Source organism: Zootoca vivipara, chromosome 10 (genome assembly GCF_963506605.1).
Source record: "Zootoca vivipara chromosome 10, rZooViv1.1, whole genome shotgun sequence".
NCBI lineage: Eukaryota > Metazoa > Chordata > Lepidosauria > Squamata > Lacertidae > Zootoca > Zootoca vivipara.
Genome location: NC_083285.1, coordinates 1,641,539 through 1,656,310, shown reverse-complemented (window position 1 = coordinate 1,656,310; position 14,772 = coordinate 1,641,539). Strand labels below are relative to the sequence as shown.

At 43.8% G+C, this 14,772-nt stretch overlaps 1 protein-coding gene across 3 annotated transcripts in view; it reads right to left on the bottom strand.

Annotated features, from left to right (window-relative positions):
• Positions 1–13,534, bottom strand: part of BEND7 (BEN domain containing 7) — a 51,313-nt gene extending 37,779 nt beyond the window's left edge. The window contains exons 1-2 of one of the 3 annotated variants that reach the window (XM_035127127.2): positions 13,216–13,530; positions 7,604–7,687 (exon numbers count right to left, since the gene is read on the bottom strand). In XM_035127127.2, the coding sequence (XP_034983018.1) occupies positions 7,604–7,687; positions 13,216–13,276 (145 nt within the window). In that variant the 5' untranslated portion in view covers positions 13,277–13,530. The other 2 variants (XM_060279476.1, XM_035127128.2) reach the window with 2 other exon arrangements.
• Positions 13,535–14,772: the final 1,238 nt, after the last annotated feature.

Genomic DNA, 14,772 nt, shown 5'->3' with positions numbered 1-14,772 from the left:
TGGCTATTATTGATTTGTTGTTTATTGTATTTTAATGTTTGTTGTGAGCTGCCCTAAACATTTTATTGGAAAGGTTATATATTTTAAAACCTGCATCCGGAGGCTGATCTGGTATTAATGAGGGCAAACAAGCTGAAGCTTAATGCAGATTAGATGCGAAGGTGCTGTTTGCTGAGAGTTCTGCTCATCTGGATGAAGGTATGTATACAACCCATTACAAATTCATGGAGCAGAGGGCTGTCAATAACTACTAGCCACAATGGCTATGCTCTACTCCCAAAGTTGGAGACACAGCAATGCTTCCAAATGCCAGTTGCTGGAAACCACAGGAAGGGAGAGTGTTCTTGTGCTCTTTTCTGCTCACTGTGGTTGCACACTGTGAGAAGAGGATGCTGGACTAGATGGCCCATTGGCTGGATCCAGCTTGTTATTTTCATGTTCTTATCTGCTTAGGAAGGGCAGAATGGTTATATTATCATAATCAGCATCACCACTGAACTGATGTACTTATGTTAAACTGTACAGTGGTACCTCGGTTTAAGTACACAATTGGTTCCGGAAGCCTGTACTTAACCTGAAGCGTACTTAACCTGAAGCGAACTTTCCCATTGAAAGTAATGGAAAGTGGATTAATCCGTTCCAGACGGGTCCATGGAGTACTTAAACTGAAAGTACTCAAATTGAGGCATACTTAAACCGAGGTATGACTGTAATTCAAAAGAGGCAAGGGGAGGGAATGCAAATAAGCAAGACTGTCTCAGACTGTGCACATTATATCCATTGGTCACAGCCAAGCCAATAAAAAGGTGGGCTGGTGATGCACTTGTCTCACCTGTCCCTTTGCAGCAGCCAGGTAGGGGAAAGTGGGCTCCACATTTTCTGGGTCCCGTTAATGTTCTACTGATACTATTATTTATTTAGAATATTTCTAGGCCACTTCTCTAACAAATGGTATTGAAAATAACTACAAAAGTAATCAATGACAACGGATCTACTAAAATACAATATTAATAAATAAGCCATAAAGCAGTAGGTAAAAAGAAAATCAACACATCACCGAACAGCAGATAAAAACCAAAGAGAATGCTGGGAGTCATTAAACAAAAGCAAAACAACTAATTCTAAACTAAGCAGTAAAACCATCATAAACCCACAACAATGTCAGCACAAAACCCGCTAGAATAAAAAAGGATCTTATGTGAAAAACACAGACTTAACTTGGCATATCAGAGGGGGAAAGTGTCAGGCAAATAACCCTTAGGATCGAGTTCTATAGTCAGAAAGCAAAAAACTGCCTTTGCTGGTCACTCACCTCATATTTGAAGGTGAGGCACCAGGAGAAGAGCCTCACTTTCTGACCATGCCCAGACACAGCTGCCAAGTTTTCCCTTTTCTCACGAGGAAGCCTATTCAGCATAAGGCAGGGGTGGCCAACTCCCAAGAGACTGCGATCTACTCACAGAGTTAAAAACTGGCAGTGATCTACCCCCCCCCCCTTTGTGGTTCAGGTCAAAGTTGTTGAACTTTTTTTAGGAAGGAGGAAGACCGATTTTGGGGGGGGGGATTCAGGTCAAAGTTGTTGAGTTTTTTCAGGGAGGAGGTAAAATGTTGGTCCATGGTCTATGGTCTATGGTCCTGGCGTGCTATGGTCCATGGGGTCACGAAGAGTCGGAAACGACTAAACAACAACAACAAAATGTTGAGCTTTTTTTAGGGGAGCCACAGTTGTTCAGCTTCTTTGGGGGGGGGAGCCAATGATCTACCAGTGATCTACTGCAGATATCCAATGATCTACCGGTAGATCACGATCTACCTGTTGGGCATGCCTGGCATAAGGGGAAATCCCTTAAAAAAAGGGATAACTTGGCAGCTATGTGCCCAGACCATTGTGCCTAGAAACAAACTGGAAGCCAATTAAGATACAGGTGTAATATGCTCATTCTAACAGATGCTAACAAGGGATATGGCTACTGGTTCAGCCCACATCTCCAAAGACTTTCCAGAAGCAATGTGTGTGTAACACCTTTGTTAATACTAAAGCATGGCTAGCCTTGGCAAGTTGATTTCTTTCTAGGAAGGGATACAGCTCTCATACCAGCCAATGCAAGAAAATGTGCTATGAGTTACAGGTGCCTATTGTGCTTCCCTATGCAAGGCTGGATGCAAATAACCCCTAAGCTGTGAACTATGGCTGTGCACTGGTTTTGGCAGAGGCCTCAAACCTGAGCCAAATGGTGCCTGTTCAGAGAGGTATGAGCTTTCGTGTGCATGCACACTTCTTCAGAATCTCAGAGAGATTCAGTCCTTGGTTGAGGCAGTCAGTTCAGATGGTCCAGGGGGACCTGGGGGTGCCAGGGGGCGAGGCATCAGGCCAGAAGGAGAGACAGACATCAGATGGGAAAACTTCAGAAAAGGCCGAGATCAACCTGACCGCCATAGCTGCCAAGTTATCCCTTTTTTTAAGGGATTTTCCCTTATGCTGAATAGGCTTCCTCGCGAGAAAAGGGAAAACTTGGCAGCTATGCTGACCGCGGGCCGCAACTTCCCAGGAGAAGGTAGGAGGAGCGTGACACCACCTGACTCTCCTTCTTGCCTGACACCCCGTCCCACAGGATTGCTGTCTGTGTTCAGCAACTGTTGAGTGAAGGGCATCAATCCTGTGAGATGCAGGTCCTGCCTTGCAAATGGCTTCCCTGCAGAGAGGCCGCTTGTGAAGCAGCACCCTGCATAATTGAACCCCGCTGCTGTGGTGGCGAGAGGGAGACTCAGTGTCTCCCCCCCCCGCCTTATGTTTAATTATAGGTTTTTACCCTAATTAAGCATTAGCTTCACCGCCTGATCCAATTTGTGACAAGGCAATGTGGGTGGTCCCTGGGTTGGCCCAGAGTGGGTCAGCCTGACTGGGGAGCCCTAGGTCAGAGTGATGGGGCGGACTTGGATGTGTGTGTGTTGTGCACAGCCCTTATGCAAACCTGTATATGTCTGTCTATACAGGTTGAATATCATCTCAATGGTCAATTACACTGCCCATCTTAACTGGATTTGGCTTCAGTTTTAGTTGCCTCAAGCACTGTTTAGATTAGAACATTCACTACTTCGTCTGTTGTAAATGAAAAGAAGAAATATGGTTGGGGGTCATCAGCAAACTCTGTATGACCATTTCCAATGTTAGCATGTAGATGTTAAATAGCATGGAAGATAAAAATGAACTCTGTAGAACTGTAAAATGAACGCCAAAGTGCTGGGCAAAAATCCCCCCCATTTTGCTCTCTTGAACTAACCCATGAGAGAGGAGTGGCAACCAGAGCACAGTATCTCCGACTCCCATCCATGCCAGGCTATCCAGAAGGATAACACAGCCCATGGTACTGAAAGCTGTTGAGAGCTCAAAGAGAATAAAAAGGGTCACAATCCCTCTATCTTTCTGGCAAAGGTCATCAACCAGTACAACCAAGGAAGTCTCAGTCCTAAAAACATTGTTATCTAGGAATGTCCTGAAATGTAGTGCCTCTGCACCCATTTAGATGCTCTGGCCAAGATTACCAATGTCCAATAGTTGGACAAATCTGAAAGGTCCTAGGAAGAGTTGTCCAACAACTTCCTTCAAGGCAGCATGGGCCATCCCCTCTCACAAGGTGGCATCAACCTCCCCTTTAGCTAGATGTTATCAGCCAAGGTGGGCCAATGGTCAAGCACACTAAAGGTAGGTCAACCCTTTCCAAGCACTATGTCACCCTCAGGCTTCAATAATTAAAAATGAGCTAAGCAATTGCAGCAAAATGGTGCTAAAAGAACTTCTGGTATTTATACTGTTGTCAACCAGAAGTACAAATCAAAGCAGAAGACAATGATTTTTACCTGGAAAATGCTTGGCAAATAATTCACAGTGGGCTGTACCAGGAGTTCCAATTCATCTCCCAATTATCCAAATGTGGGAGCCTACTCAGTATCTGGGGAAAGGCTCAACTGGATGACACTGAGCAGACACTGGCAGAGAAGACTTCTATTCTCCATCAGCCTTCAAATGGGTCTTCTTCCACTTGCATTCAAGTTCTCTTTGCAACTGTTTCATCACCACAAGCTCCCCAGAATGCCAGGGGTCAGATCAATACAATATTACAGATGAAACACAGAAAATTAGAATATCTTTGAAAAGTGCATTTATTTCAGTAATGCAACTTATTATTTTTTATTTTTCTTTTCATTTTTACAAATGCTTTCTTTTGGAAATTCTACAGTAATAAAACAAATAGATACAATAATACAAAAATAAACATCGCTATTACATTTCATTAATTACATTCCATTTATAATTGACCCGCCTAACGACAAATAATTACAATTACAACAAATAAAGGCTTGACATGTCTTGCTTTGCATGTCATGCATCTATCTCATATATTGGTTTCACCTTTTAAGTTGCATTACTGAAATAAATGCACTTTTCAACGATATTCTAATTTCCCGAGTTTCACCTGTATGTATAGTAGCAATTGTGTCTGTTAACAGAACCACCTCAGCATTCCACAGATCAAAGAGGGCACAGCAAATCTGCCAGCCCTTTTGGCTGGAAACTATCGTGGTGGAATGTAAGGAAACCACCTTGCTCCATCAGTTTCCAAAGGCAAACCAATCTAAATGGGCTCCTCTCCCTGCAAGGAATCAGAAGCACCAGCAGCTTAAACCACCTGCGGGTATAGGGCAGTATGCAAACTGAATAAATAAATAAATAAATAAAATAAGCAGCTTAAACTCAGTGGCCTATGCTGGTGAAATCTTTCTTACAGAGCTCCATAGGAGAGCTGGTGAAATAGATCAAACTAATGTACAGAACATGTTTTAACACTGTGAAGTTCCTTAGTTCCTAGTATTGTTCCCAACACATCTGATACTGCCTTTGTCAGGGAACCCTCCCACGCATTATTTACTCTGACAGGTAAATGGTTACTTGTATCTATTATTCAGCAAGAAGAGCCTTATTTCCAAAATGTCACCTTTGGCAAAACAGAACTACAATACAATTCAGTGACAGAACAACTGTTTTGCATGCACCAGGCCCCAGGTTTAATCTCCAGGGTCGGCTGGGAAAGACTTCTGCCTAAAGACCTGGAAAGCCATTGCCAGTCAGTGTAGGCAATACTGAGCTAAATGGACCAATAATAATAATAATAATAATAATAATAATAATAATAATAATAATTTATTATTTATACCCCACCCATCTGGCTGAGTCTCCCCAGTCACTCTGGGTGGCTCCCAATTGAATATTAAAACAACACGGCATTAAATATTAAAAGCTTCTCTAAACAGGGCTAGAATCATAGAATCATAGAGATGGAAGAGACCACAAGGGCCATCCAGTCCAACCCCCTGGCAAGCAGTAAACCTCACTGTATGAGGGACGCAGGCGGCGCTGTGGTCTAAACCACTGAGCTTGGGTTTGCCGATCAGAAGGTCGGCGGTTCGAAACCCTGTGATTGGGTGAGCTCCCGTTGCTTGGTCCCTGCCAACCCAGCAGTTTGAAAGCATGCCAAAAAAAAAGGTGCAAGTAGATAAATAGGTACCACTCCGGTGGGAAGGTAAACGGCGTTTCCATGCGCTGCTCTGGTTTTGGTGTTCCGTTGCGCCAGAAGCGGCTTAGTCATGCTGGCCACATGACCCGGAAAAACTGTCTGTGGACAAACGCCAGCTCCCTAGGCCTGTAAAGCGAGATGAGCGCCGCAACCTCAGAGTTGTCTGTGACTGGACTTAACAGTCAGGGGTCCTTTACCTTTTTAAACCTCACTATACTTTATAGGACTTACTTCCTAATAAACATGTATAGAATTTCACTGTCATTTACACTATATAGCCCTTCCCTGCTGCAGGCCCACTTCACTCATTTTATTCTGGCAAAACGAAGTTATTGGTCTTACCAAAATCTAATTCATCAAAACAAAAATGTAGTAAAACACACAGACACCTGCACTACAGCATACCGGTATTTCAGTCCCACTTTATATCAGCCATAAACATTTCTGCTTTCTGTACCTCTTCAAAATAAATTCACATTGAAGACTGCACACAGTGTAACATTCAATTTTATGAAACTATAAAGTTCTCCATTGTTAATTACACAGATAAATGTCTCATCACACATTTGGTTACCAGGATTGCATAATTAGTTTTTTACATTAACCTTTCAAAAGCAGAATCTCAATTGCAAGTTTAAAACCATTGTAAAAATTGTTTACAGCAGACCTATGTTTCCCTGTGTTCTGGAAAGCAATGCATTCCACAGAAGGCAGAGGAAAGCAATATAAGCATGATGACTCTTAAGAACTTTTAGCAATGGGGAGAGGTCTTTTTGGGGAGACAGAAATCTGAAACTCATTAAATAAAGTACAACAAATTCACACCTTGCCATGCTATGCCAAAATAACCCTTAACACTATGGACAAAGCCAAAGGTCTACCACAAGTGACGTAAAAAAAGATGGTTCAAATGTTAAAACCACAAGCAGAGAACAGAACCAATACACCTTTGTGGTTTTGCATAACAGCACCATGGCTATACAGGTTCTTACCATGCCCCTGATGTGATGTCACAGTACGTGAGTCTCTGGTGACAGTCACACTTTCTCCAACACAGCCATTTTACCAGGCCCAGCAGGGGACTTTGTGAGACCACTGCCACAGCACAACACTGGAGGGAAGTAGCTCATGTGTAGTAAGAGTAGCTGTTGCCCCACTTGAAGGATCCGTGTGGAAGCAATGAATGAAATTAAAGAATTCTGTTTACATCAGTGAGGCACTGAATTCTGCAGCGTGTCTGATTCTTCTCCATAGGAGAACTTAAGCACTTTTATGGTTAACTGTCTAAAACTTTTGGCATTAAGAAATACCGTAAATATGTTTTATAAGATTAATCAAGAGCAGCTAGGATTCTTCTACATTACAGCAGGTATGAGCACTTGAACTATGAGGGGGTCAGAATCATAGTAGGGGCAATCATGACGATTATGAGCAATTCGCTGATAAAGTCCTATCAAGCTTCAGTTAGGAAGACAATAATATTTCATTATTTTCTTTACACATTTTGGACACTTGATTTAATTTAATTTGGCTGCGGTTAAGATACCGTAAGTGCCATGTTTGCAGAGGTGAAGGGACAATCTATTAAGACAACACATTAATCCCACACATGGCCAAAGCAAAACCGAACAAGTAGTGGCTTCCTGGAAATTGAATTTCTGTTATCCAGATGTCAAAGATGTAATGCCCCAATTACACAAACTATTGCCAGTGAAGCATGCCAGCAAATATGCAATGTAAATGGGTTGAGCACAGAGCTGCAAACTACATAGTCAGCATCTTGTTCTCTGGGTGAGTGATAATTAGCATTGTGGGTAGACACTAATAAACATTTATGTCTCAAATTACAGCATTTTTAGCAAATGTTAATAAAAGATATGCTGGCAATTGGCAAAATAGAAAGACATTTGAAAAGAACATCCTATAAAACAATGGCAAGTACTTCCTATAGGCATGCAGTAATTCTCACCCACCCACATGCTTGCTGCCACAAATGTGACATTTAGAAATTAATCAACGTGAGAACATACCTAAATAAAATTGTTGCGCTTCTTTGGCTTCCCCATTAACATCATTACTATAGTCGGGGATCTTGTATGCCTCATGATGATAATCTGGAATTAAAAATAGGGAGATGAATTACCGTAGAATTCAAGTGATCTGGAAAATATGAACACTGAATACGATGTTACAATTTTATCTCATAATCTCCCAATGTATCCCAATGCTTTTTTATTCCATGCACATTGGATCAGTCAATGAAAACGTGCGCTGTGTCAGCCCTCCCTAAAAACAAATAAAGCCCTCTGCTTTTGCTGAAGACACTTAGCCAAAATATTTTACATATTTCAGCAAACAGCTAAGTCTGGGGGTTCAGTTGTGGTGTTCATTTTCACAATAAATTAATATAGCAGACACCAACTATCTGAAGTCTTGTCTTTTGCTGTGTCTTTCAGAATGCATGGGAGATTTTGACAGAAATGAAAAGTGTGCCATCCTTACAGACAAATAGAAATTTGCAAGTCTTGCCTGATGACAAAATTAGTGAGAAGCTCAATGAATAACCTTTTAGCTCTTTGGCCTTTATCTGGGAAGGTTGCCAATGAATTCTAACGGGAACAGATCAGGCTCTACGAATGAAAATTAATTTAAAAAATTCAAATAAAACTGAATACATACAATGAATGTAGAAACTCCCTTTTTATCAGTGCCTAGGGCTTGCTGATCAGGAGGTCGGCAGTTCGAATTCCCAGCTCCCGTTGCTCAATCCCAGCTCATGCCAACCTAGCAGTTCGAAAGCACGTCAAAGTGCAAGTAGATAAATAGGTACCACTCCAGCGGGAAGGTAAACGGTGTTTCCGTGTGCTGCTCTGGTTTGCCAGAAGCGGCTTTGTCATGCTGGCCACATGACCTGGAAGCTGTACACCGGCTCCCTCGGCCAATAACACAAGATGAGCGCCGCAACCCCAGAGCCGGTCATGACTGGACCTAATGATCAGGGGTCCCTTTTCCTTACATAATGAATAAGTAATAATACCTATGCAGGTACAAACAGGCAGGTACATATGCAAGCAGGAAAAAGGGAATTATGGCAGGCATTTATAGGAAGACTATATTCCTGGCTTTTGTTTCTGTCACTACTGCTAGCACACTCTGTCTTTAAGCTTGCAGTTGACAGATTAAATATTCAGAAATAAGGAATCTTCAGTAACAGTGGGGAGTATAAGGAATATCCATTACATACAATGGAAGTATAATCTAATGTCGGAACAAAACTAGTTTATTAACAATGTATCTCCTCTATGCAAAAATATCAGAGAAATCAAATGATGGGTCCCTAATCCCTGCTCTCATCAGCAAAGGTTAGTGGTGACTGGGATAGTTCAGACAGTAGAGCATGAGACTCTTTAATCTCAGTGTCATGGGTTCAAGCCCCATTGAGATGACTAGATGACCTGGCTCAACCCTACAATTCTATCATCCTCATATGACTGAGTTTGCCCTGAGTGACTGACTGCTCAAGACGTTTTCTTATGGAGGAGACACCACATTCTGCATGTTTGCTCTTCTCGCTGCTATACAGCAGGGGGCTCACAAACTTGGTTGCACCGAGTCTCTTCAAAGTAAGAAAACAACTAAACAGATGGTTCTTCTAGCAGGGCTCACACTCGTCCTCAGTTCAGAGGCCAGCAATCAAAAAATGATCAAGGGTGTTAGTCTGCATGACCTCACAGAATGCTTTGAAGTCTCTGTGAGAGAGACCCTAGGGAATAAAAAGAAGGTTACACAAAAGAGCTATCGTCCTCATAGGAGTGATCACAAACACAAGGGATAAGGCATTACAAATCAAGCACATTACATTAAATTATTGGCACTTAGCCTGCTGACCCAACCAAGACAAGCAATCTTGAGCCAACCCAGGCCCATCTAACACTTTAAAAACCATTGCTGTGGACCAAGGGAGGGTCACAGGAGAGGAGGGGGTCTAACACTGCACAATGACACCATAAGAAAAAAGGCCACAGCAGAAGTAAAGAATATGAGCAACATAAGAGTAAGGCAAAGAGTGGTATACCCTGAGTTCAAATCCTACTTCAGCAATCTATTCACCTGGGGGGGTGCTTTAGGCAAGACACTACCTGCCAACCTCAGCCTTTCATCCATGGCAATAAGAATATTGCCTGCATTGCAGGGTTGTTGTAAGAGTCTAGGAGAAAGACTACATAAACTCTAGCTCTTATTAAGTTCTAGGAATAAGAAAGTGTAAAATTAATTCTGGACACATGTGCTGAGAAGTCAAGTCCCACTGCCTTCAAAGGAAATGATTTCCAAGCGAGAATGCAAAAACTGACAGCCTAACTCATTTTTACAGCCAAATCCTAAGCACATTTTTGCAACAGGATTTATGTGGTCTTAGGGAAGTGTTATACACAAAAGGAGATGTATATATTTAAAGATCCCAGGGTCCCTGGAATTGACAGTTTCTTCTGTTCCCTGCCTGAAATAACCATACTGTTATTCTTTAGTATCAAAATGCCCACTAGGGTGCCACGGGCATACACAGAGGTGGGGAGCTGCAGGGATGAGTACCTGGGCCTGGTTCAAGATCCTAAATATCTGGGCATGCGGACACCATTGGTCTCCCTAGCTGAATGTTATACAGGAGACACCATGCAGTATCCTAATGTATCAAAATCACAAGGCACAAGGCACTGACTGCACAACCTCCATTCATTTCAATTGGGCTTGTGTTACCACTAAAACTAAAGCCATTTACAATCCAATCATATACAAATCATTGAACCAGGAATTCCAGGACGGCAGAGTACTACAGATACTATAAACTTGGTTGAATTCCAGATAATCTTCTAGCATTTATATCATTTTGTCCCTAATCAGCTAAAATAAATAAAATTTGAGTCTCCTGAATATCACCGATTCGTAAAATGGCTTGTTGCTTACACTGTTACTTAGAGACCACATTCTTCAGGTTTATGAAGTTTAACCTCCAAGTTCATCTGGGTGTCAGAAACATTCTCAATGTTTTCCCCACACCTGTGGAAATTACGTCCTCTGCATTAATTATGAGTCTAAGAAGACTTGCAATACCTTCTCTTCGCTGGGACAAGTGCTAATCCTTTACTCTATCCCTTGGGCTGGGTTTCAGTAATAAAAAAAGATTCATATTATAATACTTAAGAAGGGTCACTAGACTATATGCTTCAAACAATGCAACAGAAGACAATAAGGGTGTATGACTTATGACTCAAGCAACGAGACTGACAGACAATACCAACAGACAAGACTCAACACAGTCATTTGGGGGGAAGTTTCAGCAAAGATTTACCTATGCCACCATTTTGGCATAATGATGACACTGAGCCACCATACACAGTTCTTTCTGGTGTGGCAACCATTCATGTGATTTTTTTGCTTGTTTCCAACCTGTGCTGGTACTGCAGTTTAACATGCCCTGGGAACCTTTATCTTAAATACTACTCCATGAGCAGTAATCACATTGAATGTTTAAAATAGTTGTTTTTAACCGTTTTTACCTATAATTAAATTGTTTTATTATTTTTGTAAACTGCTCTGAGGTTTTCTATAATGAAGCAGTGTATAAATGTTATAAAAATAAATACAGACATATAAAATTGTCAAAGTATCAAGGAGGGCTATGCATAACATTCAATTAAGTTTTACTCAGAGTAGATCTATTAATTTAAATAGACCTACTCTAAGTAAAACTTAGCTGAATACTACCCTACCCAACTACTGTGTCAAAATAGGAAATCAGTACTATATCCAATATGAATAAATCATGAACAGTTTGAGTCACATGAGTGTTAAGTTTAAAAGCTGTAATATATAGTAAACTTCACATAATATAATAATTAGCAGTATCTTGCCTGTCATACTCTCCTTTCCCTGGGGTATTATAGTCCAGGGCCTATCAGATCCATGACAGCAAACAAGACTTCTCTAATACTGATGTTATGATTCGAGCAGAAGGAACAGGCCTATTGCTACGGAAATATCAACTACAGTGGAAACAAATTCTCATATCAGTCAAATAAAAACATCTGCTCAGAAGTGTCAGATGAACCACACACTTTTTAAAATTGTAAGTTTGAAAATTGCTTTGTACACCATCTACTTTTTTAAAAAAAATCGAAACATACAAGCTTCAATAGGGAAAAGACACCATTTATAGAACTGGAGGTCATATAAAATGCTAGGTTGAATATTTTAACCCCTGAGCACTGAACGTAATTTGCATTTACTTCTTATTGCTGAGGACTTATTTGATTGAATCTTATCTTATGGAAACGTATGTGTTCAACTACTTTTATATACTATAACTTAAGTATAGTTGGAAAGGCAAGAAGTTCTGAAACAAATCAGTCCAATTTTCACTGTGTGACAGTTCCCTTACGTTAGTCTTTGCTTGTTACTGTCCAACAGTACAGCAATCACGCTGTAAGCACAACCCTATCGTTAAAAAAGTAAACTTCAAAAATGTGCTGCCATAGGCTTAAAAAGAGAAAAACAACTTTTACGTTATCTATTCCTTCTCAGCAGTTCTTTATTTCAGAAATCTTATACTGTATCCAATTTCCACCACAAATGACAAGTTAAAGGAGAGTGTCTGAATTATTTAATGATGAACTATCTATCAAATAAGAAGAAGAGTAACAGCAGCACTACCCTCTAAATTACCTGCCCTCAACTTATCATGCAAGGCACATACGCAGTTCACGGAGATATTTGCGTTCAGTGCTAAGGACCTTCTCCAGCCATGTTTTAAAGTCAAATGAAATAGAGTACATACCTCCCAAGGAGAACACCTGTTATACAACACCAAGGATCGATCTCTCGATCTATCACACACACACACACACACACACACACACACACCCCTTAGACGAAAGTGAAAGGGCACATTTTTTTACACGTTTCCTGCTATTATTCTGCTTAGAGATCCGCATTCCTCTTCCGAGGAGCCTCTCACACGGGAAGGAAGGACAAGTTGCCTGCCCGCCCCCCACCCCGCCCGATCCTGTAGCATTTCATGGGGTGCGTTGTGGGTGCGTGTGCTGAATGAAGGCAACCTTCGTCAAGCTCCTCGTTTCAATGCGTGTCTGTGCACAATCGGTCCATAAAGAAAGGGAGAAACAAAGCTGAAGACAGCAAGCGTACCGATAGGAATTCAGTACTTAAAAAAGAAGAAAGAAATAGGTCCACCTCTCATTGAGTATTAATGTTTCGTTATTTCCCTGATTTGAGCCTTTATTTTTGTTTTAAAAGGGCATCCACCGCGAAACAAGACCTAACTTTATCATTATGTGTCTCATCCGACCGAGGAAAAAAAAGTGTCCATTTTATTAAAATGGAGAAGGAGAAGACTCCCCCCCCCACCTCTCACATGCACAACACACACGCAGTGCTTCCAGCGTTAATACAATTAGGGAGTTTAAATAATGAGAGGTGGACAGAAGACGGGAATGGCACATATTTCATAACATCCTGCTCTTCCTCTCTTGAAATAGATTTGCACATGAAGTCTCCTTCTTCTCCCCAGAGACAAGCACAAATATCACACAAACAACAACACGCAAGCAAACACACTCGCACACCTTACCTTGATTTATCAGTTTAAAGCTTTGGGATTTCCTGCTTCTCTTCCTCTCCGTAAACTCCATAGTGTGTGAGCAAAGAAGAGGGGGAGGAAGGGAGGGAGGGAGGCAGAAATCAAAAGGGATGAGAGACGGAGGGAGAGGACTGGGTGCAGCAGCAGCAGAAGACCAAGGGCCGCCTCTTCAGCCAGCCGGAGACAAACGGGAGACGCCGGAGAAAGAAGAGCAATTCGGGGAGCGAGCGGGGCAACTTGGCTCCGGACTCCCCGCCCCCGCCACCAACCCAGTTCCAAACTTTGGAGAGGGGCTGCTGCCTGCCTGCCTGCCCGTCCGCCCGCCCGTCCCTCTCCCGCCGCGTCTCCTCGCGAGGAGGGAAGAAGCGAGCTTGGCCGGCTTGAGCTGCGAATCCACGGCTGGCGGGGGCCAGGGGCCAAGCGGCGGAGGCGGAAGCGGCGCCTGGGATCCCGCTGCCACCTGCTGGGGAAAGCCCAGGCCAGGCGCTCCCCGCGGCGGATGTGGCAGGCTGGCCGGCGGGCCGCCACCCTGAGGCCGGCTTGCGAGCGCGCGCCACGCCGAGGACCGGGCGGGCGGCGAGGGCGGGCCCGGCGGGGGAGGCGGAGGGAGAGGCGGAGACGGCGGGGAGCTCCGCGTCCTGCTTGCTAATGGAGGAGGCGGCGCCGGCGCCGCGGCGGGTCTCTCGCCGGCGCTGCCTGCCCTCCTCCCGCGCGGGGAGCCCGGCAAGGGGGCGTGGGGCTGTCGCGGCGGCCAGCGGAGAAGCGCCATTTTGTGCCCTCCCACCTCGACCTCCGAGTTAGGGGCCCTCTGACAGGCCGCCGCTCGCTCGCTCGCTTGCTCCCTCGGCGCCCGGCCCAAGCTCCTTGGCGGCGGCGGCGGCGCGTGAGGAGACAGTGGCAGGGCGAAGAAGACGCGCGTGTCTCTCCATAAGCAAATGGCCTCCTCGTCCCTCACGACGCGCCGCCGAGAACTCTTGGCGAGGCTTTCCGGGCGAAGGGGCCGCGGGAGAAGCCTTGGCCGCCGCCGGGACAGCTGACGGGAGAACGGGACGGGGGCTCCGCGGGAGAAGAGCGCCCAGGCGGCTCACCGCCGCTTAAAACACGCCTTGGAATTGCAACCCCCCCAATAAAGAAAGAGACCCCCGAGGGGACCGCAGTTAAAGAAAAGGAGGAGAAACGCGCAGGCAGTTCGGGAGGGGCGGTTAATCGGCGGGGGGGGGGAAATACTTGTCGCAAAATAGAGGCACACACATATAACTTCCTACAGCAAGCACAATTCATTCTCCACGAGTATAATTAGAGCAAAATCAGATTTAAGAGATAAAGAGCGCTAATTCGTCGGAGTCCGCCGCAATTCACAGCCCCCTCCGGGAGGATCTCGTGCCGGGCGGCAGAGGCCGGAAGGCGGGCAGGTCCCGCATTGAGATCCCCGCTCTAGAGCTCCTTCCTTGGCTTTTGTGCTTCGGTGATTTTACAACCGAAGGAAATGCGGCTTCGCTGGGCAGGTCAGAAGATAGGTTTAGACAGCATGGCTAAGAAATACTGTAT